General features: G+C 41.7%; 1 protein-coding gene across 1 annotated transcript in view; it reads right to left on the bottom strand.

Annotated features, from left to right (window-relative positions):
* Window positions 1-27,096, bottom strand: part of GALNT3 (polypeptide N-acetylgalactosaminyltransferase 3) — a 74,258-nt gene that overhangs the window by 7,935 nt on the left and 39,227 nt on the right. Inside the window, exons 4-10 of the mRNA XM_089660227.1 lie at window positions 24,665-24,814; window positions 22,844-23,078; window positions 19,442-19,559; window positions 12,024-12,224; window positions 5,159-5,290; window positions 3,032-3,136; window positions 1,596-1,748 (exon numbers count right to left, since the gene is read on the bottom strand). Coding sequence (XP_089516353.1) covers window positions 1,596-1,748; window positions 3,032-3,136; window positions 5,159-5,290; window positions 12,024-12,224; window positions 19,442-19,559; window positions 22,844-23,078; window positions 24,665-24,814 — 1,094 coding nt within the window. The remainder of the gene's footprint in view (window positions 1-1,595; window positions 1,749-3,031; window positions 3,137-5,158; window positions 5,291-12,023; window positions 12,225-19,441; window positions 19,560-22,843; window positions 23,079-24,664; window positions 24,815-27,096) is intronic.

The following is a 27,096-nucleotide window of genomic DNA, read 5'->3' on the forward strand; positions in this document are numbered from 1 at the left end:
GAAGCACACACACACACAGCTTACAGTAAAACAGCACACAGTTAACCCTTTGATCGCCCCACAGGTTAACCCCTTCCTGCCCAGTGCCATTAGTATAGTGTCAGTGCTTTTAATTAGCACTGATCACTGTATTGGTGTCACTGGGGATGTCAGTGACACCAAGTCAGTTCTCCCCAGTGTCAGAATTCCCACCGCAGTCCCACTATAAGTCGCTGATGGCCACCCTTACTAGTAAAAATGAAAAAAAAAAATCCCTGTAAACCAATTAATTTACACGTATTGGGTATTTTTTTAGCAAAAACATGTAGCAGAATACATTTTGGCCTAAATTTGACGAAATTTGATTTTTTAAATGTTTTTTTACTGGACATGTTTAATAGCAAAGAGTCAAAAATATTTTTCTCAAAATTGTTTGTCTTTTTTTTTTAATAGCGTAAAAAATAAAAACCGCACAGGCGATCAAATACCATCGAAAGAAAGCTCAATTTGTGGGAAAAAAGAACATACATTTCATTTGGGTGCAGCATTGCATGACCGTGCAATTGTCAGTTAAGGTAACGCAGCGCCATAATGCAAAAAATGGTCTGGTCATTTACCCCTGGGGGTAAATCCTCTGGAGAGCAAAAAAAAAAACACTTACAAAAAATGGACCAATTTGTTCCAATAGGGAAAAGTCCTTCCTGATCCCTTACGGCAATAGAAAGAATATTCCTTGACCTATATTTAAATTTGCATAAGGACCACCTATGGAAGTCATAAGACAAATAGAGCTGCCAGTCAACTCCAATAAACCCTTTAAAAAAACATTAAGTATTCCAGCACTCCTCACCATCTGAACAACTATTGAGCAATAAAAACCTGACAGACAATTTTCCCACTGGACTGCACTATCTAACGCAAACGTAGAAACAAACGGCTGGAGTTAGGCATTAAAGTGCAATGCCAGGCATTTTTGTTTTTAAAGTTAAGAGTGGTGAAGCTTCAGAACCTCTGATACTGTTTGTGTCACAGCTGAGAAGATCTACCTGATGGGGACACAGGATGGAATTGCCCCAAATGGAAAAAAAACAGCAATAAAATGTTAGAGGTTTAACTCTTTCCAACTCTGCCGAAAAATTAAACCGCCAAACTGGAGTTGGGATTTAATTGCAAAATCCCCAACAGGAGGTATGGCTGTACCTTCTTCGGTGATAGCATTGCTAGAATTTGTGAATAAACATACATGGGACTGTGACTTGTAAGGAGAACCATCTACAGTCATAATACTGGCATTCTTTCAGATATAGAAATGTGGTTTCCAAATGTATATATTTAATCCTGCCTTGGCTTTACATAAATAGATGTATGCGTATAAGCAGAAACAAGGGTGCGGTTCACATTGCTTTACTGTACATACTCAGTAGACTGTCATGGATTGCTCAAATGTAGAATTTCCTATAACTTTAATAAATGGGTTCCCAGTTTCAAAAACTGAACACTTCGTAAAGAAGTGATCCAGTATTGCTCATGTGGGATTCACATTTCACCTTGGTCTTTGAAGTCTTTGCAAACATGTACTCCACCACATACTGCATATAAAAATGATTATAACATACCTGTCGAAGCTCCCACTTCTCCTCCTGTAGCACTATCGTGCCTGTTCCTTTGAAGGCACACTTTTTGAGCATCACCACTCCTTTGCTAGCTCGTAAACAAAGCTCTTTCTGAATATTATGTCGAATTTCATGGCTTGACGTATATTCAAAATACTGCAAGTAAGAACACACCAACAGGATACACCATTATCCACCTGTATGAACTAAATTATGTGTCTGTAGGTAATAAGAGGTTTAAGGCATCCATAAACTGTCATTTATAGTATCTTACGTAAGATACACGGGTATCTTGTACGCCATATGGCTACTTGACCATTAACACCTATGAGCTTGTTAGACATCCTATTCCAAAATCATAGTCGCCACTCTTCTGGGAAAGATTTCTACAATATTTTGGATAGAAGAGTGTGTGCCCTGCTGGCCAAAAGAGCACTTGTGAGGTCATGTTGGATGAAAAGACCTGCCATTCCATTTCATCCCAAAGGTGTTCAATAGGGTTTAGGTCAGAGCTTTTCTTAGGCCAAGAAGCTCCTTCACACCAAACTCATCAGACCATTTATGGACCTGGCTTTGCACACAAGGGTGCACTCATGACTTCCAAAACACAAAGTTGGAAGTACTGTATTATCTAAAATGTCTTTGTATACTAAAGCATTAATAGCTCTCGCTGGAAACATCTGAACACATTAATTTGGATGGGCCGTCCTTATACTTCTTGCTTCTAATGTATCCTCCTGAGACTCCAGCATTTCACTCTTCAAAGAACTGGGAGAACAAATCTCGAAATCTATTCGGTTGCTATATACTGCATAACAAGATCAATTGTTCTTGGAGAGGGTGAGAGAATGAGGTTAATAAATTGCAATGGCTTGAGTTAAAGTGATATTAAAAAGGCATTTTTTTAAAATAATAAACATGTCTGCACTTATCTATGCTGTGCAGTGGATTTGTACAGAGCAGCACCGATCTGCCGCTTCTTGGGTCCCCCGCTGGCACACCGGGCTCCTCTTTACTGTTGAGTGCTCCCAATGCAAGCAGCTTGTTCTGGGGGCACCCAAGCAGGTTCACTCCTGAGCCGCTGCTCAGAATGTCCATTCACACACAGAGCCACAACTTGGCCCAACCCTCTCTCTCCCCTCATTGGCTCACTAGCTGTGATTGACAGCAGCGGGAGCAACTGGATCCGGCTGCTGTCACAGCCAATGAGGAGGGAGAGTCCCCAGAAAGCTGAGTCTTTTGTGCGCATCTCTGGATTGCAATCAGGCTCAGGTAAAAATTAGGGGCGCTGCGGGGGGGGCTGCTGCACACAAAAGGTTTCTTACCTTAATGCACAGAATGCATGAAGGTAAAGAACCTTTAACCCTTATTTAGTTTGTAAAGTGGTTGTAAAAGATACTTTCAAGGAAAAAAATATTTATTGAATGTATATCTCATACCTGATTTCCACCAAGTCCGTGACAGCTGTAGAAGATTGGAGGTTTCTCTCCATTACTATTATCTGCTCCAACATCCAAACACCTCTGACTTCCAATATTGTGAATCTAAAGAGGCAACAAACTCAGGTTAGACTGCTTTCTCCCCTTTTGGCTATTTCGGATGTTCCCACAATTCTAGTTTTTTATGCTCCAGGTAGATATTAGAACTAAAAAACTCAGATTACCGCAGCTAAGCATTTACTTACAAAATCGTGACTTTATTTTAAATGCAACTAGTAGCAACACCCGCAGTTGAGCCGATTTACGCCTCATGTACCTCTCCATATAAGCTCAGGCTGGGATAGGTAAAGGGATTACTTGGGTTCAATCAAGCCTCCTGCATGCGCAATTGCTAACAAGGAGCGTGCTGACAGGATGGGAGAACAGAATGAAGACCACATTAATCTGTTGTTGCTCCTTTACTGTCCAATCACAGGCTGGGGCAGGGAAGTGACCTGGCTGTGCCACTTAACCACAGCAAAAAAAAGTTGGATCATTAGGCCTGCTAGGACAGAAACAGAGAAAAAATAATACAACACAGGGAAAACAGCACACAAAGGCACTGTCTGCAAGCAGCTGTCACTTGGAAAAACACTAGCAATGCTCCAACTAATAAACATAATAAAAAATTATATATACATATATATATATACTCACCAGCCACTTTATTAGGTACACCCTGCTAGTGTCAAGCAAATATCCCCCATACCATTATACCACCACCACCAACCTGAACCGTTGATACAAGGCAGGATGGATCCATGCATTCATGTGGTTTACTCCAAATTCTGACCCTACCATCTGAATGTTGCTGCTGAAATTGAATGCCCATTCTCCTCTGACTTCTGACATCAACAAGGCATTTTCATCCACAAAACGGCCGGTCACTGGATATTTTTTTCGTTTTTGGACCATTCTCTGTAAACCCTAGAGATGGTTGTGCCTGAAAACCTTAGTAGATCAGCAGTTTTTGAAATGCTCAGATCAGCCCGTCTGACACCAAAAACCATGCTGCATTCAAAGTCACTTACATCCCCTTTCTTCCCCATTCTGGTGCTTGGTGTGAACTTCAGCAAGCCGTCTTCACCACATCTAGATGCCTAAATGCATTGAGTTGCTGCCATGTGATTGGCTGATTAGCAATTTGTGTTACCAAGCAATTGAACAGGTGTACCTATTAAAGTGGTCGGTGAGTGTACATACATACATACACATTCAGGAGGCCGCAGGATCGTCTCCTGAAAACCTGACAGCGGCTGCTTAGCTGCACTTTGAAAATTGATCCACCACTTTTCTCAGAATGGGCTAGTGTGAACTTAGCCTTATAAACAACAAACTCTGATCAGATAAGCAATAGAGGCCAACATAATCTAAAGCCGGCCATAGACCATTTGAATCTCAGCTGGTTCAACAGGGACTGATCAAGATTTGAACTGTGTATGGGCAGGCTGAATGTACCCAAGTTGATCGATCGATCAAGTTGGGTAGAACCAGCCTGTTGGATTTTACATGCTAGCTATAATGGCCGCTAACAGTAATCACTGTGTTCTCTCGGTGGGGACGATAATAGAAGGCTGGCTGGGTTATCCATTCCTTCAAATGATTGGCTCATGTGACTCAGCTGACCAGAGGCAAAGGCTGTGCACTAAATTATACGTTGCTACTTATTTCTGGGGGAAACCTGCAAAGTTTTAAGCCAAAAGTTCACAATCTGCAAACTTCACAAATACCAGGGATCTACCACAAACACATGAAAGCAGCGAGCTCGAACATCATCCCTAGCTGTTATTGTTGTCCCACTGAAAAGGTTCCTTCCTTCTCTATTGGTCCCTTTGACCATTGTCAGGAAGTTATGAGAAATCCAAAATATGACTCATTGGGACAGAAAGGGAACAAAGATCTGCCAGTGGTACCATCAGTTCCAAACAGCAAAAATACAAAAAAAAAAAAAAAAGAACTCTGATGGTAGTGTAATATTTATAGCATAAAGAAAGAATAAACTCCTTTGGTGGTGTCTACAAAAGATCTGAATGGATTTGACTTTTCTGACAATGCAGCTGGATCTAATCTCTGTATGTGAATACTTACATCACCAAAGATTAGTGGGTTCAGGTCCGGGACATATATTTCCGGATAGACATTTTTCAGATACCAGGTAAAATTTTTGCACTGAAGATTTTGACGTAGTTTGACTCTCTTGGAAATATCACCATATGATTTCTGCCAAAACAGAGAAGCACAGTGGCATTTTATAAAAGGTAAATAGGAATGAATAGCATTATTGTTGCATCTCTTTGGTCAGCAGATATGCTCCAGAACACTTTGCCAATATTTATACCTAAACAACGACTAATTACAAATCTCAGACAGCAGTCAACCGAAACTCAGCACATCTGATAAAACAAAGTTGTTGGCATACAAAAAAAAATACAGTCATTTGACTTTCAACTGTGATCAGCTGTGATCATTTTGATTAGCTCAGCATGAAAAGAGCTTTCCTGGAGCATTTCAGTCCCTGATAGAGCAACTGAAGCAAACAATCAACTATTGGTGGCAAGGCACTGTTCAACTTTATCCTGGAGATCTTTTAAGTGGACAGGCACAAGTCAGGAGATGGATCCAAAAAAAATTCAAAGAAGCACAATGAAGTCTATTATTAAGGAGTGGAAGGTATTTGGTACAACACAGACCCTCCCTGGATCAGGACGCAACACCAAACTGGATGAAAGAGCCAGGAGGAAAACAGTCAGAGAGGCTACCAAGAGGCCTACATCAACTTTGGAGCAGTTGCAGGAATTTATGACAAAGAGTGGTCATTGTGTGAAAACAATATCACAAATGCACCACAAAATGTGGCTTGTGTGGGAGGATTGCAAGGAAAAAAGCCACTCCTCAAGAAAGGCCACATGCATACACGACTGAGCTTTGCCAAAACCCACCTTGAAGATTCTGAGGCCACATGGAAAAAAGTGTTATGGTCAGATGAGACTAAAATTTAATTTTTTGGCCTCAACACCAAGCGATATGTCTGGCAAAAATCCAATATAGCTCACCATCCAAATATTCCTACAGTAAAGCATGGAGGTGATAATATCCTGTTATGGGGGGGTTCTCTACAGCAATGCCTGGATCACATGTCAGGCTAAAAGGAAAAATGGATGTGGCAAAATACCGTAAATTTCTTGAGGAAAATCTGCTGTCCTCTTCCAGAAAGTTGTCAATGGGAAGAAGGTTTACCTTCCAACATGACAATGACCCAAAGCACACAGCAAATATGGCCACACAGTGGTAGAAGGAAAGAAAGGTGAATGTCCTTGCATGGCCTAGTCAGAGCCCAGACCTAAACCCTATTGAAAATCTGTGGAATGACTTGAAGACTGCAGTCCACAAACGGTCACCATTAAATTTAATTGAACTTGAGCAGTTCTGTAAAGAAGAGTGGACAAATATTCCAAAGTCTAGATGTTCAAAGTTAGTAGACACACATCCAAACAGACTAAAGGCTGGAATCAAAGCAAAAGGTGGTTCAACAAATTTCTGACACAAGGGGGTGATTCAATGTTCAAATTTTTTAAACTTTTTCTGACATGTTGGTGTTTTATTTCTCACTTGGATGGTATGCGTTGAATTGAATAAATACAGCTGGATTAAACAAAAACTGTGTCTGTCTTCATTTCAGGCCGAAAACAACAAAATATGATTATTTTAAAGAGGGCAATTCTTTCTAAACCCACTGGACATACAGGGCCGGTGCTACCACTAGGCAAACTAGGCAGTCGACTAGCAAGCACTACCCGCTTAGGGTGCAGCCATGGCCACTGGTTTCAGACTATCCTCTGTGCAGAGTCTGTGGTCCCCAGTGAGGAGTGGTCCCCACCTGTGGTGGCAGAGTGTAGTGCAGAGTGGGGATGTCATATAGCCCAACTTGTCTGTCTCTTCTCCGCTCTGCAACCATAATCACACTGAGGAGGAGGGGGAGATTTGCAGCCATTCAATCAGCCTGTAGCAGACATCTTCACTTTCTCTCCTCCTCTGTCCCTGGGATCAGGGTGCTGCTGGTGCCAGCTCTTTACTCACTTCTCTCCCTTGGCGCTGTGAAGCTGGTGCTGGGCTGTGTGCAGCCACTGGAGAGCAGGGTGAGCGGCATTGTGGATGGAGACAGCTGGAATGGACCAAGGGAATCTCCAACACCTCATCATCCATCAGGTGGAAGAGGGAGATCAGTGAGCCGTGTGTAGACACTTCTCTGTCATATTGATCATGGACCTGAGACAACATCAACACCCCCTTCATCACCTCTAGAGCCGGGGAGTCCTGTGCCAGCCATGACCACAATGGGGGGGGGGGGGGACATCCCTGGCTGGGATCATCTGAGCTCCTTATCACTTCCCCCACATGACACCATCCACAGATTGCCTCTGTGTACTAATGACAGTCCAGGTCTGCCTGCCACACAGGGCTGGCTCCAGCACAAGGCAGCTTAAGCAGCTGCCTTAGGGTGCCGGAATAGGGGGAAGGGGGGGTGTTAAAATCCAAATCTCCAGCCACATTCTGGGAATTTGGATTTTTAATGGTGATGCAGCATACCTGTCACCTATATGCTATCACATAGTGGGCTATTGGTCCCCTATGTGATAGCAATAAAAGTTATGTTAAAAAAATAATAAATAAATAAAAATAGTAAAGATATAAAAAAAAAAAACATTTAAAGACATAAATAAACATTTTTAGAGCACCCTACACATACACACATACTTTGGCGCCTGCAATTGCCCTACACATGTTATGTATCACCGCACACACCGCAGTGAGAGCAATAATTCTAGCATCAGGACCCCTGCATAACACTAAACTGATGAGCTGTAGGGGATTTGAAAGCGTTGTCTATGAAAAAATATAGGGTACTGACGTTTTTTGCCTCCTCATGGGCGCACACCCGCAAAGCCCCTACAGGCTATCAGTTTCAAGTTATGCAGAATTACTGAATTCATTTGGATGTTTTATTTCTTTTTTTGGGGGGGGGAGGGGGAGAGAGGTGAGAGTAGCTGGTTTTGCCTAGGGCACAAAATACTCTAGCACCTAGACTAGGCTGCATTCACACCTGAGCATTGCGGTTTTGCAGTCTTAGATTGTAAGCTCCAAGGAGCAGGGCTCTCCTAACCCTCTTGTATTAAACTGTATTGTTGCTGTATTGTCTCCCGTTATATTGTAAAGCGCTGAGCAAACTGTTGGCGCTATATAAATCCTGTATAATAATAATAATAATTTTGTTACAGCGTTTCATGGTTTTAGAGCTTCAGGTATTTTTGTATTAGCCAACAGAGAACACTATCATCTGTAACACCACTTGTTGCTGTGTGTGACGAAATTCACATATCAGCTTAAAAATGCACTTATACACACATTAAAAAAAAGACAAATAGGCTGTGCACTGCAAGTGAACTCCAGGTGCACTGAAAATGCAATTGCTGTAGATTTGAGGGGAACATGCAAAGAAAATAAAAAAAATTGCATTTTTGCTTGCACATGATTGGATGAAAGAAATCAGTAGAGCTTCACCTCATTTCAGAGCTTCCCCTCAGACATAAAGCAACTGCGCTTGTAGTGCACAGTATACTTACCTTTAGTAAACCAACCCCATTGTGTGTTGAATGCACCAATGCAATTGTATGGGACTCAAACTGCTCCAAAAATGCTGCAATCTGCCCAATTTAAGCTACAAAAGAAGCACCAAAATGTTTTTGAGTTTGGCTCCTGGCATTTACGCACTCAGGTGTGAACAAGCATATATAGTAAACATATGTGAGAGCACTCAAAGGTAAAACAGCTATGCACAAAGGCAACCAAAGTAAAAACCTCAAAGTAATAATGGTATAATGGTAATGCAGCGCTAAAACAATATTAAGATCATAAAATTGATAAGAATAGCAAAATGCTTATTATAAAAATGCTGTGATAAAAGTTCGTAAAAAACAATAGTAATAAAGTTCATAAAGTGACTTTCAGTGCTCTTAAAGGGGCTTGTTATTCTGGTACGTCTGTGCTTGTGCAGTGATATGAAGAGAATTGCACACTCACCAGACGCGCAGTAAATATGCGCCAGTCTAAATATATCCTAAAGTCATCAAGGTAGGTATGATGTTAGGGTGACTTCCCTCTGATGGGCAGGCTGGTGGAACAATCAGATCCTGGGACTTTAAGTGCACAGTCAGAGTTCCCCTTAAGGGATAGGTGGATGCTGCTTCCTGGATAAGCAGGAGGATCCCTCTGGGTACTGGGATGGATCATTATCACATACAGGGCATCTGAAAATTATTACTCCACTCGGGAATTCAGACACAGGAATATGCCCATAGTGTAGTAGATTAAATCTTCATTTATTGAGAATTGCATACAGAAAGACAAGATAAAATCACAATGAGAAACAGGACTAACCGTCCTTCAATAAAAGTGTGAACAAGCACCACAGAAAAAAAAAATATATTTTTTTTAGGTTTGAGCATTTTGTAGCTTCAAGCTTCACAAAATGTTCAGATGTGAATGCATTCTTAGCTTACCCTACTCGGCTCTAAGGCTAGGTTCACATCTGTGTGGGTGGTGCCGCTGCGGATCCGCACGAAAATCCATATAGCTGCACCACCCTCAAAGAGAAATGCGGACCTGTGGGCGGGTTCCATTAGTTCTAATGGCACACCACCCGCACTGGAAAACACAACCATACTGGGAATCGAGGTTCCCATGCAGGCTGTGGTTTCCAAAGAAGTGCAGGGACTTCTTCCCTGCATGTCAGGGGAGTCCATTCAAATGAATGGGCTCTTGTGCCCACGCAAAATGCGTCCCGCACAGCCGCATATATGTGAACCAGGGCTAATTAGCCCTAGGTTCACATCTGTGTGGGTGGTGCCGTTGCGGATCCACACGAAAATCCATGTAGCTGCACCACCCACACAGAGGAATTCGGACCCGCGGGCGGGTGCCATTAGTTCTAATGGCACACCGCCTGCACTGGAAAACACAACCGCACTGGAAAACACAACCATAGTGGGAACCAAGGTTCCAGTGTGGGCTGCTTTTTCCAAAGAAGTGCAGGGACTTCTTCCCTGTGTGTCACGGGCACTGGAGTCCATTCAAATGAATGGGCTCTCGTGCCCTTGCAAAACGCGCCCCGCACGGCCACATATATGTGAACCGGGGGCAACACCCTCCTTTCTCTCCATAGTCATTATTTGCTGCTGTTTTTTTAACTCTATTTTTTACGAATAATAGTTTCACTTTTTTTGGGTTGCTTTAGTTTTGTTTCTTCCAAAACTTTATTCGGTACGCATTTCAAAGAACAAATTGAAAAAAAATACCCTTTATTTCATTTGTAAATAACTTTGCTATTCTTTGAAATCATAGAATAAAATGCGCACTTATTGATAGGAACACTTGTTTTAATAGAAGCACTGGTCAAACAAGAAAAAATTGCATTGTGTTTGTATGTTATGTTTTGTTATAGATTGCATAGAAAAAAAAAATCTATTTTCTCCAGCGAATATACCCAATAGAAAGCCTTGTTCGTACTGAGAAAAAAAATATATGCAATGCTTTTTTTATCCTAAGTAATTGCAATGTTATCACCGACTAGAGCTGAAACATTTGCTCTGATCCATAGAGAAGTGCATGTCCGTGAAGTGAATGGTTAAAACAATTGTCAAGATTTAGAGCAGATCTTCAGATACACTTGGAAGAATCCAACAAAGTCCTAGTGACACTGTTCTGACAGTATGGACATTTAAAATGACCTGGGTAAGATTAAAAAAGTCCCCACCCTTTTCAGTAGCTTTACTGACACATGCGCTGGATTGGGATAGTTCCTAATAGCACCACTTTTACAAAATGACACTATAACTGCACCAAATTAAAACATAAATTCTTCCAGTTCATAGATAATGAAACTGGAGGTAATCAAGACCGACTATAACTTGGTGTACAAAGACAGGCAGAGTGCCTGTCCCTGTATATGGTGTAGCAGGTGGCATATTTGCTGCTGCTACCTCCCCCCACCCTATTGGTCACTGGTCATTAAGGAAGCTGTCAGCATGCTGACAGCCTTCTAGGAGCCAGTGACACTAGCTGTAGGCGGAGTTTGATGGGGAGGCAGTAGTTCCCTATCATGTCCAATACCTCCTTGTGATTGACAGCAAGAAGTGGGCAGATTCTTTAGGAAGTAGGCGTCGCTGAATCCCCACTAAGCCCTGCCCACCCAACTTTAACAAATCCTCAGTTTCTGCACTGACTATGTGACTGCTGCAGTGGCAGAAGGGAGCACAGCTGCACTGAGGACTAGTGTCCATACGCAGTGCTTGCAGCAAGCACATGAATCTGTTGCCCACGCAGACATTTGTAATGCAGAGGAATGGCAGAATTCTAAAGAGTGTCTTAAACACTCTCTATGAATTCCCCTGACTAGGTCACTGCCTCTCAAAGACTTGTGCTTCCCTAGCAGTGTACAGCCCCGGCTTGTCCATGAGTATTCTAAAAGGTGAGCAGCACAGTGGCTAAATGGTTAGCGCTTCCGCCTGACAGTACTAGGGTCATTGGTACAAATCCCAACCGTGGCACCACCTGCCTTGAGTTTGCATGTTCTCCCTGTGCCTGCATGGGTTTCCTCTAGGTGCTCCGGTTTCCTCCTACACTCTAAAGACATGCTGGTAGGTCAATTGGATCCTGTCTAAATTGTCCCTAGTATGTGTGTGTATGAACGTAAGTTAGGGACCTTAGATTGTACACCCCTTGAGGGTTAGGGACTGATGTGAATGTACAATATATATGTAAAGCGCTGCGTAAATTGACAACGCTATACAAGTACCTGAAATAAATAATTAAGATGGAATTTGAATGCAGTTTATGCGTGTGCGTGTGTTAAATGCGTGCATGTGTGTATAGACATTATTGTGATGATTTCACATACCTGCTGTACCATTAGTGCTGCCTCACGATTTCTCCGGTAATATATTTCTTTGTAATCATCCATCCAGACTTCAGCCAGACGGACCTGGTTCCGGATGATCACCTGTGTTCCTTTAGGAAAGGTATGAGGACTCTTGCTGCGGAATACATGGCCCACAACTGCACAAGGCAAGATTTCCAGCTGTCCACCACACTGCCACACCTAGGTCACAACAAAAGAGTTGTTCTAACTTCTGAAACAACGAGATTATCCCTAATTTTCCAGTAAAGCAAACATTTCTATTTAAACATTTACCTACTGATATACAATAATATACAGCATGCATGGAAGTGGATCCAAATATAGCAAGCATGAGATCAATGTCAATTTATTATTTCAACAGACCCTATCAGCACAGCTCACTTTTAGGTACAACACACCTGCTAAAAGAACACTGTGGGGTTGATTTACTAAAGGCAAATAGACTGTGCACTTTGCAAGTGCAGTTGCTCCAGAGCTTATTAAATGAGGGGAAGCTCTGCTGGCTTTTATCATCCAATCATGTACAAGCCAACATGCCATTTTTTTAAAAAAATTTCCTTGCATGTGATTGGGTAGTCTTTGTAAAGGGAAGCATTATCTTATTTACGAAACTCTGGAGCAACTGCACTTACAAAGTGCACAGTCTACTTACCTTTAATAAATCAACCCCATAGCATACTTATTTTTCTAGCAGTCCAGCACTTCTCTACCCAATATCCTCTACAAGTATTCCTTCGGTTGGATGTATTCAGTAACAGTTTCCCATCATTCACTTTGGTTCATTCTTCACATACATCCTGTAGTGATCTACAAGTCAATAGGAGAAACCACAGTGAGTGGTGGAGGGAGCAAGCATTCACACACATGGAAGTGTTTGAATATTTGCAGAGGCCATGGAAGTGAAACCAGAAAAGTGTTGCTTTTCAAAAAATGGGCCACCAGATAAGTATATGCAGTCTTTTTAGCCTGCCTGTGCTGACAAGGACACTTTAAAGGGTCAGTCCAACCAGAACTAATATTTCAGTATTTCAGAGATGCTGGAAAGAAACCTCACTTGACGATCTTTTTGAGACTCTACGGGGAAGATCTCTGTGCCGAGTTCCCGGACCTGACTATGGCCATTTTGGTTTATTCTCATACACCTTGCTAGATATTTAATTTATTTTATACTATGCAGAAGGAATTGCTGGAACATGCAAGGATGGACAATAACTCCCAGATAGAGACTAATCTTACTTTTGAAGTATCCAAAAATCTAAGAAGCTGTGGGATACCAAGCTCAAGCTATAACTATCCTATTAGTGGAACTACCATTTTGAAGTCTATATCATGAGCACTTTTTAAAGAGAGGTTAGCCAGTTAGACTACTTAAAAGCAGCCAGGGCCACTGATAAGGCAGAATAGCCGAGCCCCCTGCACCGAACCCCATCAGTTCAAAAGATGGCCCAGACACCTGCTGAGTAGGAGGGCCGGCTGTACTGCCTTACAATGCTGACACTTGTGACTCCCCCTGTAGTGCTGACAACTTCTACACTCTCTCCCTTCGACTGAACTGCGATCAGTATCAGTGCCCCCCCCCCTCCCCGCTGTCCAGGCCCCCTTGTGTGCCCCCTTTCCCCTGCAGCACTTCCAACTTCCCTCCACTCCCCTCCTACCAGCAACTGCTGCAGGCACACAGGGGGATGTTTCAGGAAGGAGAGCAGGTATTTAATGGCCCCTTCCTTTCCTAAATGAACACAGGGAGTGATCAGTACCAATCACTCCTTTGTCCATTCATCACTGAAGCATAGTAAACTGTATTTACTGTGTTTCAGTTTGTGAAAGAACAGCAAGCCGCTCAGCAGAGTGCTTTCCATTCATTCACTGTCTTGTGCAGCTGAGGCTGCATAGAAAGGTACTGATGTATCTGTGTCTCAAATGTCAGGCATCAGGGATCTGTTTAGACCCCTGATATTTCACCAAAGATCCCCCAAGAGAACAGTTAAAAAATGTGAAAAAATATAATATTCTAAAAAATAAAATTTGAACTTTAAATTTGAATTTGAAATTTAATTCTAAAAAATAATTTGAACAAAAAAAAGGACTTGTTCAAATGCGATTTGCTCTTTGAAAAGCAGCCAGTATTTGGATTGCTCTTCAGACAGCCTTTGACAGTCGATGAAGATACATATTCCCCCCTCACTGCCTGCTTTAACCTCGTGGTATCGCTTGCAGAGCAGAGCTATTCAAATGAATGGGTCTTTTTGATGGCGGTATGAATTCTGTCATGGCTGCAAAGCATAGCATTGCGGCCATGGCATTTTAAAGAAAGTATCATTTGATATTTTCAAAGGGGGAGGGAGGGCGCTGTCAAGTAGGCTGTACGGGGCCCCATGATTTCTAACAGCAGCCCTGAAGGAAGAACTGAGTCCCATAAGCAATCAAGAGTGAAAATAGTATACAATGATCAAACAAAACTGAATAGCAATTATACCAATGTTATATACAATCCTAATGATGACATAGTATATAAAACAATATACAAAAGCAAACTCATAAAAAGTGAAAAAAATAAATATATATATATATATATATATATATATATATATATATATATATATATAAATAAATATATGTGATAAATTAGATGTGCATAGAATAGAATGCACGTGCAAACAGACTATTATAACAAACAATATCCACCCTTCCACTATGCACCCAGTCTCAGTGACACTCTGAGAGTCCACCGTGAATCACTTGTCACAACACACACTATTCCACTGTAGGGTGTTCCACCATGCCCACATATAGAAAGGATACTTACCAAAGCACCATGACCCCCAGATAATCAGTGGTCATGGTAAGCGTATGTATGCACCTCACTAGCGCAGCTCCCTTCCAGAGCCCAGGAGCCCAGGATGTCAGACAGCCACACTTTAGGATGTTACCAAGGTACATACATATAAAGAGAAATTTGCCCGCAATAGTGTAAAACCATACAGAAAAGTTTATTAAAAGTTGTTAAAACCACTCAGATAAAAAACAATGAATAAACAGCCAGCATAGATTGATAGGTTAGCCAGTTACCGATGAGAAAGTTACCTACATTATTTTGCCTAAATTACAACTTAAAAAAAATACTTTTGAAAGGCTTTCTATAAGTCACTGGTAAGATGTCCCCATTAAACTAAGTTTTAAACCCAGTGTACACTGTAAGAAAATCGGACAAACCATCATCCAGTTTTCCTCGATGTTTTACCGCAGGTCGAAACTGATGAGGGTACTAATTGTACAAAAATTCTCGTACGACAAAGGCTTTTTTTTTGTTGTCTATTGTTTCCGATCATGTGCAGCCTTTTGTATATTAATTTTCTTGTACGAAAACTACACATTAAACAAATATCGTTAGTTCTGTTGTTGAAAAATTTTAGGAGTTTCTCTCTTAGGAAATTTTCATTTGGAAAGTCTGAACCGGGTGTCGAAAGTGGTGTACACACTATATGAAAGTCGAATGAACAATTGTGCCTTGTTTGGAATTTTTCTTCTGATTTTCTCATAGTGTGTACCCCACTTTAGGAGTAGGAAGAAGGCTTGTTGGGCCACAGATAAAAACTTGTTTCTAAACCAATGTATCTCATTCCTATATAATTCTATGCTAATATCAGTACAGTGTTGTTGTGTCATTTAGTGGGTCTCCACTACTTGAACCTTGGAAAGAAAGAGGCACACTCACAACCACATTGATAGCTGTTTTCAGTCTTCCACAGGATTTTATTACTTTCTCACAAAGACCGACATGTCTTGACACAGCTGTAGTAAGTCTTGTAATCATCACATTCAGATGTCTCTAGCCTGACCACACACTGATCTAAAACATTCTTCACATATCACAATTCTATTCTCTCACAATTGAAAGGGATGGTGTACCTAACAGTCCCTGTAAAAACCTTAAACCTTATTACCAGAGTTACACAGGCAACTTTTGAACTTAAAAAAAAAAAAAAGATTATTTACTGCAACTTTTGTTCACTTTTCAATTGTTTTTTTAATATACATATAAGGCCCTGCCCAACCTGTGGTCCTGGGTTACTTATTGTGTGGCCCCGGAGCCGCTGCAGAAACTAATCTGTGTTTTCCTATTGACTTGTTTTAGTAGTTACTTCTAGCAGCCTGTAAACAGGTTGAATTGCTGGTTTGTGAGAGAGCTGCTGCCCCAGGAGAGAAGGAGTTAGCCCAATTCTTGCACTTTTTGCTGAGCTCTGCCGCTTTCCTTGTGCTGTTAATGAAAGTGGGGAGGGCTCTGCCTAGACAGGAAGTGTACAATCCAAATGCACACATTCCTGCATTAAAAATGGCTGTCTGTATAAGTGGGTGCTGCAGTGACCACATGCCTGATGAAGGGGTCCTGCGAGACTCCGAAACGTTGCCTCGCTGTAACTATGTGATCGTTCATTAAAACTTTTGGATCCATATTGGTGATCCTCGGTGTGCTGGTGACATTTTCCCTTGCTGGCTCTGCCTAGACACACACAGTCTGCATGGTAAAGAAGACATAGACAAGGCACAGAATGCAATCTCCAGCCACTTCACAGAGCAGCTGCCAAAGGGAGCTTTGAATATCTCTAGGGACCTTCCACATGTAAAGAGATTCCTGGGACCTGCAGTCCACCCTGAAGGCACCAGTTTTGGAGATATGCCACTAAAGACTTTCCATGGATGGACTCTTGTCTGTGTAGGTGTGTTGGGGAAGCCACAAGTCTGACCGCCACTACACAGTCTACAGCGTGGGTCAGAAAAGCACATTGAGGTATGAAGACAGTACTGCAGAAGTAAGGTGGTGCAGAGTAAAGCAAGTGGTCACCTAGGATAGCAGAGGCTGTGTGCCTGTGACAAGTGGGACAGCTTCTTGCAACGAGATAGTTGTTGTCGGCACTCTCTCTGTGCGCAGCCTGTCTCCCGCAGTAATGGGAGCAGATCAGCACCATAGAGGTTTCCGGCCTGGTCATAGATACGGAAGAGGAAGGGCTAATGAAGAGCATGTAGGAGTCTGTGCTAGGTTCTTGGTGGGACTCCGTTCCGTTACTTGAAGTGAGGTCACAGAGATACGCTGGACAGGTGGAGTGGGCATATTCTCAGCGTGTCCCTTCTAAACAGACAGTATGGTGTACATTGACACGGAGACAAGTGTTAACTGGAAAACAATTTGTTGTTCAAGTATATGTGGTTAACGGCACAAGTAAAAGGTACCCCATGCATAAGGAGAGTGACTCTCTTCAAGGTGCCTGGCGTAGGCCAGAAGAATCCACCCCAGGATAGGCCTCTCATGTTACCCACACTTGGCACCTGACGAGGAGGGGAACACGAAGGAAGTGTTACCCACCTACTACCCCACAAGCTTACAAGACTTATGTAATATGTTTCCAGTCTATGACTGTCTCCTGAATCATGTCCCCAGTCTCCAACAACTCCTATAGCAAGTTCACAGTCTCTGGCAGTCTCCTGCAGTCATCCGTCACTGACCATCTTTTGTATCAGGTCTGCAGTCTCTGACCATTTCTTGTATCATGTCTGCAGTCTCTGAGCTTTTCCTGTATTATAACCACAGTCTCTGACCATCTCTTGTATCATGCCCATAGTCTTTGACCATATCCTGTTTTGTGTTCGTTGATGACTACACAGTCCAACAAAAAAAAATATGCCTTGGTGCCTTGCTTTTTAGACCTCTCCTTGGGGTTATTTGAAAAACGGATTCAGAAAACTGAATTGGCTAGACTGCATCAGCTCTAGTTTCTTAGCTGTGGCCAAATGTATATATTTTTAGGCAGTTTTTGAAAAGATCTTGCTGATCAACTTGTTCTTCTGTTACCTACTTTGTGTTTTTGTGTTCAGGTTAGCAGATATGTGTCCTTTTATGAAACAGAGATGAGCGGCGATCCTGAGGATCATTGCTGATCTCCGATCATTAGTGGTTTAGGAAACAGAGATGATCAGCGGAGAACATGTTCTCCGCTGATCATCTCAGCACCCAGATGGCCAGTATATGAAGGAGCGATGTCAGCCCTTCACTGGCGATCTGTGTTCTCCCTCCAGATTCTCCAGCCCAGAGCTGGAGAATCAGAGGAACCGCAAATGAAGCAGCGATAATTTACCACTGCTTAGTAAATGGTGTTTCATTGATCTCTTACTGTAATCTCGCGAGATTATAGTACAAGCAGCCGTTTTCCAGCGTTGAAAGTGTTTGTAGATCACCTCTCCCTTCATTCGGAGAACTGATCTACACCGCTTCATAAAAGGCATTCAGAGGAGAACTGTCTTCTTGGAGAATCCCGGAGAACTGAGCAGCGGTCATTTACCGCTGCATGATAAAAGGACACCATAGTGATAGTGTTTACTTACTTCCAACTGTAATTTTACATTGGAAACACTGGATTCTAAAGTATATTGCCACTCACATGCTTTCATTTTTACAGATTGAGCACTGTAGAGGTTATGGATACTTTTTTGTGCGTTTCTTTCATGCAACAAGGAGATTAAATAAGCCACTACACTGAAATATCCTGATTTTTGACAGACGACCAAAGTGAAGAGTGGTATATGGCATTTATGCTGTATCTCAAAAACTAGAGCCAATAGCAGAGGGTCAGATATACCCAGGAACAGACCTAACATTGGAGACATCAAAATTTGTGTTGACCTGTGTCTATTCACTGAATTTTGTGTGTGGATCTTAAGTGATGTCAGGGGCCGCACTTGAGGCCCCCATATCAAGAAAGTTGACTACCACTAATACAAGAAACAGGAGGAGAGTTTATTGTTCATACAAAAATCACAGAAAAAAGCAAAAACGATATGTGACTAACCAAAGTTCCCTGTTAAAAAGATAATAAGGACTTAGATTCTTTTACCTTCTGACAGTCAAGGAAATCTGCACACCTAAGAGACAGTTTGGGTTTATTACTCTACCAGTAAATTTTTGGACTGTGATAGCAACCCTTAGTGACTAGGGGAAAGGAGAGTATACAAATTCTGCACAGCTACTGTACATACTGGGATCTGAACCCAGGATCTCAGTACTGCATGGCAAGAATGACAGCGACCTGGTACAGGTAAAAGGTACCATAGGAGTTATGTTTAGCACACACTCATTTCATGTACTTTCAGGATGTGAATACTGTAAACTACTGTAAATACTCTTTACATAACCATTTATAATGCTCTTGTTCATAAATTATACATATCAAAACTTCAGCAAAATAAAGAAGCAGATAGAATAACATAAGCTTCATGTTTAGCAGGGCACTGCAGCAGTAACACAGTGTAGTAAACACAGCCAGGCACAAAGCAATGATTATCACACTCAACACCAACAACCACTTCCCTCCAGCCCACCAGAAACCACATTACTACAATATACTTACTCGAAAGGACATTTCTATGTTTTCACCTCCCCAGATTTCCATTTCTTCATCGTAACTTCCGATACGCTCAAAATATTCCTTAGAGATTGAGAAAAGGCCCCCAGCAAATGTTGGAGTCCTGTACAAAAGCAGAACAAGAAAACAAATCTGTGACAATGATGTAGGAAGGACCAAAACAGAAATCACCTTTAGGCTAGCTTCACACCTATGCAGTTTGCGTTTGACCTGTTTGTGCATTGCGTTTTGTTTTTGCCGTGTGTTGCGTTTTTTTTTCTTGTTGCTAGGCAGATTTAAAACGCATCACAAACACGGCAAAAATGCACTACATGCTTTTCTTCAGCATTTCCACTAAAGTCTATAGAACCATAAACGCATCTTTACGCGTTCGAAAAAAGCCCCTGACCTTTTCCAAAAAATGCTCCTGGTGAAAATACGGAGATGTGAACGTGTCCCATAGGAAATCATGTTAAATGGACTGTAATGCTTTTCTGCAAAATGCTGCAGAAAACGCTTAGGTGTGAACCTAGGGTTAGGAAGAGTTGCAGTTTTAATATATATGTGTATATATAAAAATAAATAAATGAATACCACTCCTTCTGTCAGTTTTGTCCTCTCCTTCCTTCTCCCCTCTTTTCCACCCCACAATCTGTTTACATCATCCTCACGGCTGTCTTCTCCCTATTACTGCACTCACCATCTCCTGCTAATTCTAAAACCATATACTAATAAAACCTCCAGGACTCTGGAGCATGTACCTTCATATAAAATCGCACTCCCATATTACCTCCCTCCCCCTTCTCCTAACCTCTGGAGATCTATCCCCAAACCCTGGGACTCCATCACTTGACTCTGCCCAATACTCCTAACACCCACACCCTCTGGCAGCAGCCACAATCCACACAATTTAGTTTCCATTCTTCTTCTTCCAAAAACCAGCCTCCCCTTCCCCTGCACCCTCTGGAATGCCCACACTGTCTGTAAAAAACTTCCCTCTCTCCACTACCTCTTCAACCTGTGTGCCATCACGGAAACCTGGCTCCATGATTCCGACACTACATACATGCTTCTACTCACTCCAACAGGCAACACCTTTGACCTTGTTTTCTTCTACCAATGCACTACATGCAACCTCACCAACAATCCTTCCCCTCTCTCTGATCACTACCTCATTAGATTCACTTCTCCCTGTCTTCTACAACCTCTCCCTCCTTCCGCCTAACAGTTACTCCCAGAAACCTCCACCACCTTAACTCTTCACATCTCTACTCTGCTACTGACCAACTCTATGACAAATTCTCACCCCTATCCTGGCCCAACCTAGCCACTTCTGTCTACAACAGCTCACTGTCATCCTGCTTAGACAAGCTTGCCCCCCCCCCCCACAGAATCAGGTCCCGACACCTACAACCTTGGCAAACATATAACACCAGAAGTCTGAAAAAACATAGCAATACTCTTGAGTGCCTGTGGTTCAAGACTAGGTCTCAGAAAGATTTCAACCAATATAGATCTGCTCGTCAAAAATACTACTCCTGCCTCCACGCTGCCAGGCAGACCTATTATTTCGCTCTCATTACCACCTTTTTATCCAGTCTCCGTCAACTCTTCTCTACCTTCTATTCTCTACTTTGTCTTTAATTGCTGCCCAGGATATCGCCAATCACTTAAAAAATAAGATTGATACAATTTGTGATGAGCTCTCTGCTGCACAGACATCTCCACCACTTATCACTCCATGTGATAACCCCACTACTATAGACAAGGTTGCTAAACATTTTTCTAATGCCCACTTAACCACTTTCCTCCTGGACCTGTTCCCTCGCAAATGCTACGATCACCCTCTAGCTCCCGTGTCACTTCCTCCCACGCTTGGCTCCAGGACTTCTCCCAAGTCTCTCCCATCCTATGGAATTCTCTACCCCAATCTGTCCAACTGTCTCCCACTCTATCTACATTTAGATGATCCTTGAATTTCTTAAGACAAGCTTTTCCTGCCCCCATCTAATATCTGTACTTTATTTTCTTCATTAGCTCATCCCCCACAGTTATTACCTTTTGTATCAATTGACCCCCCCCCCCCTTTTAGATTGTAAGCTTTAATGAGCAGGGCCCTCTGTTTCCTACTGTATTAAATTGTATTGTAATTGTACTGTCTGCCCTCATGTTGTAATGTGCTGCACAAACTGTTGGCGCTATATAAATCCTGTATAATAAAAATAGAATAATAATAATAATAATGTAATTATTATTACTACTACTACTACTGGCACTTATTTAGCACCTTCAATTTATGCATTGCTTTACATATATATTGTACATTCACATTAGTCCCTGCCCTCACAGAGCACAGTTTAAAGTCCCTTATTCACATTCACACATACAAGGGCCAATTTAGACAGAAGCCAATTAACCTACCAGCATGTTTTTGGAGTGTGGGAGAAAACCAGAGGAAACCCACACAGGCACAGGGAGAACATGAAAACTCTAGGTAGGTAGTGCCGTGCCTGGATTTGAACTGACCACCCTAGTGCTAACCACTTAGCCACTGTGCTGCCATGATAAATTTATGTATATTATAATATATAATAATATGTTTGATTATTTCATTACAATGGCCACCTGTGAGTGGGATATATTAGGCAAGTGAACATGTTGTGCTTGAAGTTGATGTGTTGAAAGCAGAAAAAATGGCCAATTGTAATGATTTGAGCGACTTTGACAAGGACCAAGTTGTAATGGTTAGACAAGTTGGTCAGAGCAACTCCAAAACTGCAGCTCTTGTGGGACGTTCCTGGCCTGCAGTAGAAGTGAAACCAGTAAACCGGTGACAGGGTCATGGGCAGCCAAGGCTCATTGATACATGTGGGGAGCGAAGGCTGACATGTGCAGTCCAATCAAATAGAAGAGCTACTGTAGCTCAAATTGCTAAAAAAAAAGTTAAAGCTGGTTCCAATAAAAAGGTGTCAGAACACACAGTGCATCAGTTTGTTCAGTATAGGGCTGCAATGCCATAGACCAATCAGGATGTCCACGTTCACCCATGTCCACAGCCAAAAGTGCCTACATTAAGAATTGTCTGCACTGTCTGAGTCACATTCACAATTGTAATGGGTTGCTATGTAATAACATGGGCCATTCCTGTTTTAAACACTTTGGGGTCTATTTATCAATGTTTTCATACAACTTTCACCTAGAAGTCACATATTTTCCCAAATAAACTAGAAAAATGTGTGAATCCTGGGTGAAACCTGTGTAAACCTTATATGACAATGTTTATAAAAATTGGTTATTTAAATATGTCACACAGTTCTGAGATCTTGAATATTTTTAAATTCCAGTTGTAGACACACAACACAGTTGTACTGTCATTTATACTATATCAATATCATGATGTTTTCTTACTTTATTGGATAGGTTTCATCTTTCCTCTTCTTGTTTTCAGCACTGGGCACATTTTCCCATCCAAATGACAGACCCCAGTCAAAGTTCCCCCGATTGCGGTTATTTCCATATGGGGAAGGGTTGCCAAACTCAAATGTATTGAGATCAATGGTGACGATATCTGGGCTCACCACTGCAGTGTAGTTCTCTGCAATTCTTGACAGTAATGGCTCCAGCCAGCCATAGTAACACTCACCTGGAACAAGCAGAATGTGAATTATGCTTTCATTTTCTTTTCACACTGAAGGCTGCCAGGTGCTTCGCAGCCACAACTTGATCCATTCACAGTCACTGGAATTGCTTTGCACTTATAATTAGTGTTTTGTGTTCACAAAATCTGAAGTTGAAAGCCTATAATTGATGCGCTGAGCCTTTGATTACAAGTCCTCTGCAGTAAAATATAATGACTTTTACAGCAACTACCAAAGTTCAGTAATCCTAAATACAAGAAATGCCTCCTACTGCACTTAACAGAGGGAAAGATAAAGAGTCTTTCACTTTATAAAATGGAAGGTGCCCTGGACGAGGGGTTAACTTAATGCAACATGGGTCTATAGATACATCGTTGAGCTCCTTGGTTTTCAAATCTCCACCTTACAATATCATAATTTGGCCCCAGAAATGTATAACAAGAGCATATAGGGAAGCACTTCATTAGTTTATTATCCAAGTGGCTCAGAACCCAAAAACCTGGTACGTTCCATTATGTAAATTGCAACCAAGGCTTACATAGCGACACTCTAGCCTGCTGCTACCTCCCTTTACCTCCCAATTGGTAATGGAAGCCACCCATCATGTTAAGTGGCCAACAGAGTGGTGTGGAAGGTGGGAGGGTGGACCAGAGGGCCTTCATGAAAGATCCGGTGATAATTAGGATTATAGCACTTCCAGGGTTTTTACCACACCCTAGGAATAAACTGATAACATACAAGAAGGCCCCTTGTGGTGACAAACGGGCCAGTTTATGATCTCTCTAGAAGCCACAAGTTTGCTTTAAACCTAATCCTGCAATTAGGAAGGGCTGAATTCTAAAATAATAGCTCAACAGCTTACTAGCTTATTCCACAGGAATCTGACCAGAGGAACCTGAATTACAAACTACTTTATTTAATGCTAAATTATTCACCATTATGCAGTCGCACAGTATTAAACCTTTGGCCTCTGGCTCCCCATAGCATCTACATGGTCTTTTATTCAGATATAGATGTCCTTAGCTAAGCTGATGATGGGCTAAAGAAGCATCTTTTGGTATCAGTGACACATCTATTCTTGTAGTATCCAGGTTGACCAATAGAAAACTGCCTATATAGAATATCACCCCTGGCCAAAGTGTCCTCAGTGACACTAGGAATCCAAAACAGACAGCACTGAAACATTCTATGCAGAGATCGGACTACCTTTACATGTAACTGTGTGCAGACTGTGCTATCCATTGCTGGTGGGCAACAGAACCCTTAATTATATTGCATTCTCCTTCTCTAGGTCTTTGTTCAAACACAGAGTTTATATGTTCTCCCTGTATTTGTGTTGGGATTCCTCTAGGAGCTACTGTTTGCTCTCTCAACCAAAAAAACATATGGACAAGCTCACAGGCTAAAACACACCCTGGATTTGGCTGCTATCTTGCATGATTGATTGCAAGCTCCCCACTTTCACCAGTCAATCAGGATAAAGCTGACCCTCTGCCCAGAGGTGTTATGAAATAAACTTTACTTACTGAATTTAAATTGAGAGAATTACTTTTTTTTATATCACTTTGAAAAACAATCATATTGTACTCACAATGTGCATCCAAAAAGGTCAATGTGTCCCCTGTTGCTACAGAGGCGCCCAACAGTCTGGCTGAAATAAGCCCCTTTCTTTCTTTTTGTCTGACCACTTTGACAATCTGCAGAGGTTTCACATAGTCGTCCAGTTTATCTTTCAAATAATCTTCCAGAGACAAAAATTAAAAAGATGTTAAAGACAAATTTGTGTCAAAATGTTAAAGGACAATTTAGTTTAAAACCTGATATTTTCAAACAATGAAAGTGTCTAAACTAGTGTTTCTCAACCTTTTTTAATTCAAGGTACCCTTTAAAAATTATGCACAGAATCTGGAGGCACCCCATTCTAAAATTTAAACTACGGTAATAGTTTTACATAACACATCAACATACACACACACAGGACACCTAATATGAGAGGTCATTTATTCCTCCAAAGTAAATACACCTTTGCATACTGGTACTGACTAGTACTCCAATGTTCCTCCTCTTCCTTACTCAGTTAATGTGACCCTAGTGCTGACAGAGAGGGGCAAACAAGGATGCTGTACAGGGGTCCAACATCTTCATTAGTTAGTGAAGTCATTGGTTGTTGGAATACTGGCAGTTAGAAGGATGTAATGGCCCACAATGAAGACCTGTAGCCTTGTGTAACTAAAAAGCAGGCTTGATCCACCCTCTGGCTTGTATACAATTTTTGGGAAATGTTTAGGAAATTTGTCAAGGCACCCCTGAAGAAGATTGAAGGCACCCTGGTTGAAAAAAAGCTGGTCTAAATCACCTTTTTGTAACATGAAAAAAGCAGAAATGTTGTAAGGAGGGTTACTGAGACTGTCCACCTCTGTCCATCATTATCATTCCAAAATTATATGAGTAAATGATTGCAAGCATAACTCATGGTTTGGGGCAAAACGTCTGGCTGTCAATAGGCCAATCAGGTTCCTCTTCTTCTCTCTACCTGAAGTGTCTATCCATGACCCAGGGGAGGAAGAATAAGCTGCTGCAAGGATGGCCAAGCTGTACAGCTCCTACACTTGAAAGGTAGCCTCCAGACAGGGCTACATGCCAAGGAGTGAGGGTTTGGACCCCCATAACCCCCCTTACCTACACCATTTGCACTGGAGGGTGGGTTTCAGTAACAGTGAGCAACTGAATCAAAAACCTCTTTAAAAAGGTCCCCGTACCCATTAAACAACAGTCAAAACAGCCAGAATAGGCTGTGATGCCTTTAAGCTACTTTCACATTGCAATGATTTACTGGAGAGAACGACAGTATTACAGAATGAAAATCCTTGTCCAATTGCTAAAATTGTCCAAGGATTCTGTGATGCACTTCCTCCACCTCTTTGTAAAATCCCAAACATGAACAGTCATGTATGACAACAGCTTATTTTAGGGATAAGGGTTAAAAGTGTTCACTTTTCAAATCACCCATCAGTCTATGATCAGCTTTAGAATAAGAACCCTATTTGCAGCAAGTCTAAGACTTTGGGGTTGCTACAGGATAACCCTTTGAGCATTGAAGTAGGCTTTGGCATTAAGTAAACTGGTAAAGGGAACAACGGATTCATTTTTGTATTGCAAAGTGCGAGAGCCCTCCAGTTGCATTTCAGGAGTAGGTTTCCCACCCAACCTACCTAACATCCCGTCAACATGTAAATGGGTCAATAGAACATTCCCTTTTACTATACAAAGATAATGCAATAAATATCCTCCTAAAGGGATCTAAATCATGATAATGATAAGACACTGCGCCACCCCTTCAGTATACAAGTGCCAATCTCCTATTGGATAATTTACTCATTTATTGGAATGCAGGACATAGGCTGCATCATAATGTACATTTTAACAGTGGATGCATATGGACAAATAACTGGCTCAAAAGGGACCTTTCACTAGTTTTCAGAATAGATTGGCTTGCCTGGAAATGTGGAAGATAGCAGTGAACTTCTAGGTTAGGGTGATCTGCTTTGCCCATCACTGTTGTAAAACAGTGACTCTTAAAAGTGTTACTAAACCCACATCTGTAAAATCAGTCTGTATATGCAGTAAAGCATGCTTGTTATACTCACTGGAACCTAAGGGGTTAATCCTCCACATTCTGTAAAAAGGCTGTTTGATTCCATCTTCTCTGATACTCCCCTTCGTCTACTGTCCCCAATCCATCTACTCATAGTACAGAACCACTCTGCACATGCTCATGTTAGTGTGTATTGCTAGAGGAGTTTTTTTTCTTTCTTTGGGAAATTGCATGTGATCAGCACAGGGCTAATCAACACTGTCCAGACAGAGGGTCAGGGGTCATGCAGCCACATAGGACAGTCAGAGAAGAATGAAAACTCCTCCTCCAAGCTTTAACCAGTGCTCAGCTGGACACTGATAGAAGTCACAAGACTATTATACAGTATACTGCTGATGGGAACAGTTATTTAGCAGTTTATATTTACC

This window comes from Staurois parvus, unplaced genomic scaffold (assembly GCF_062004578.1).
Source record: "Staurois parvus isolate SC_StPar_1 unplaced genomic scaffold, SC_StPar_1.0 ptg000031l, whole genome shotgun sequence".
In the NCBI taxonomy this organism is placed as follows: domain Eukaryota; kingdom Metazoa; phylum Chordata; class Amphibia; order Anura; family Ranidae; genus Staurois; species Staurois parvus.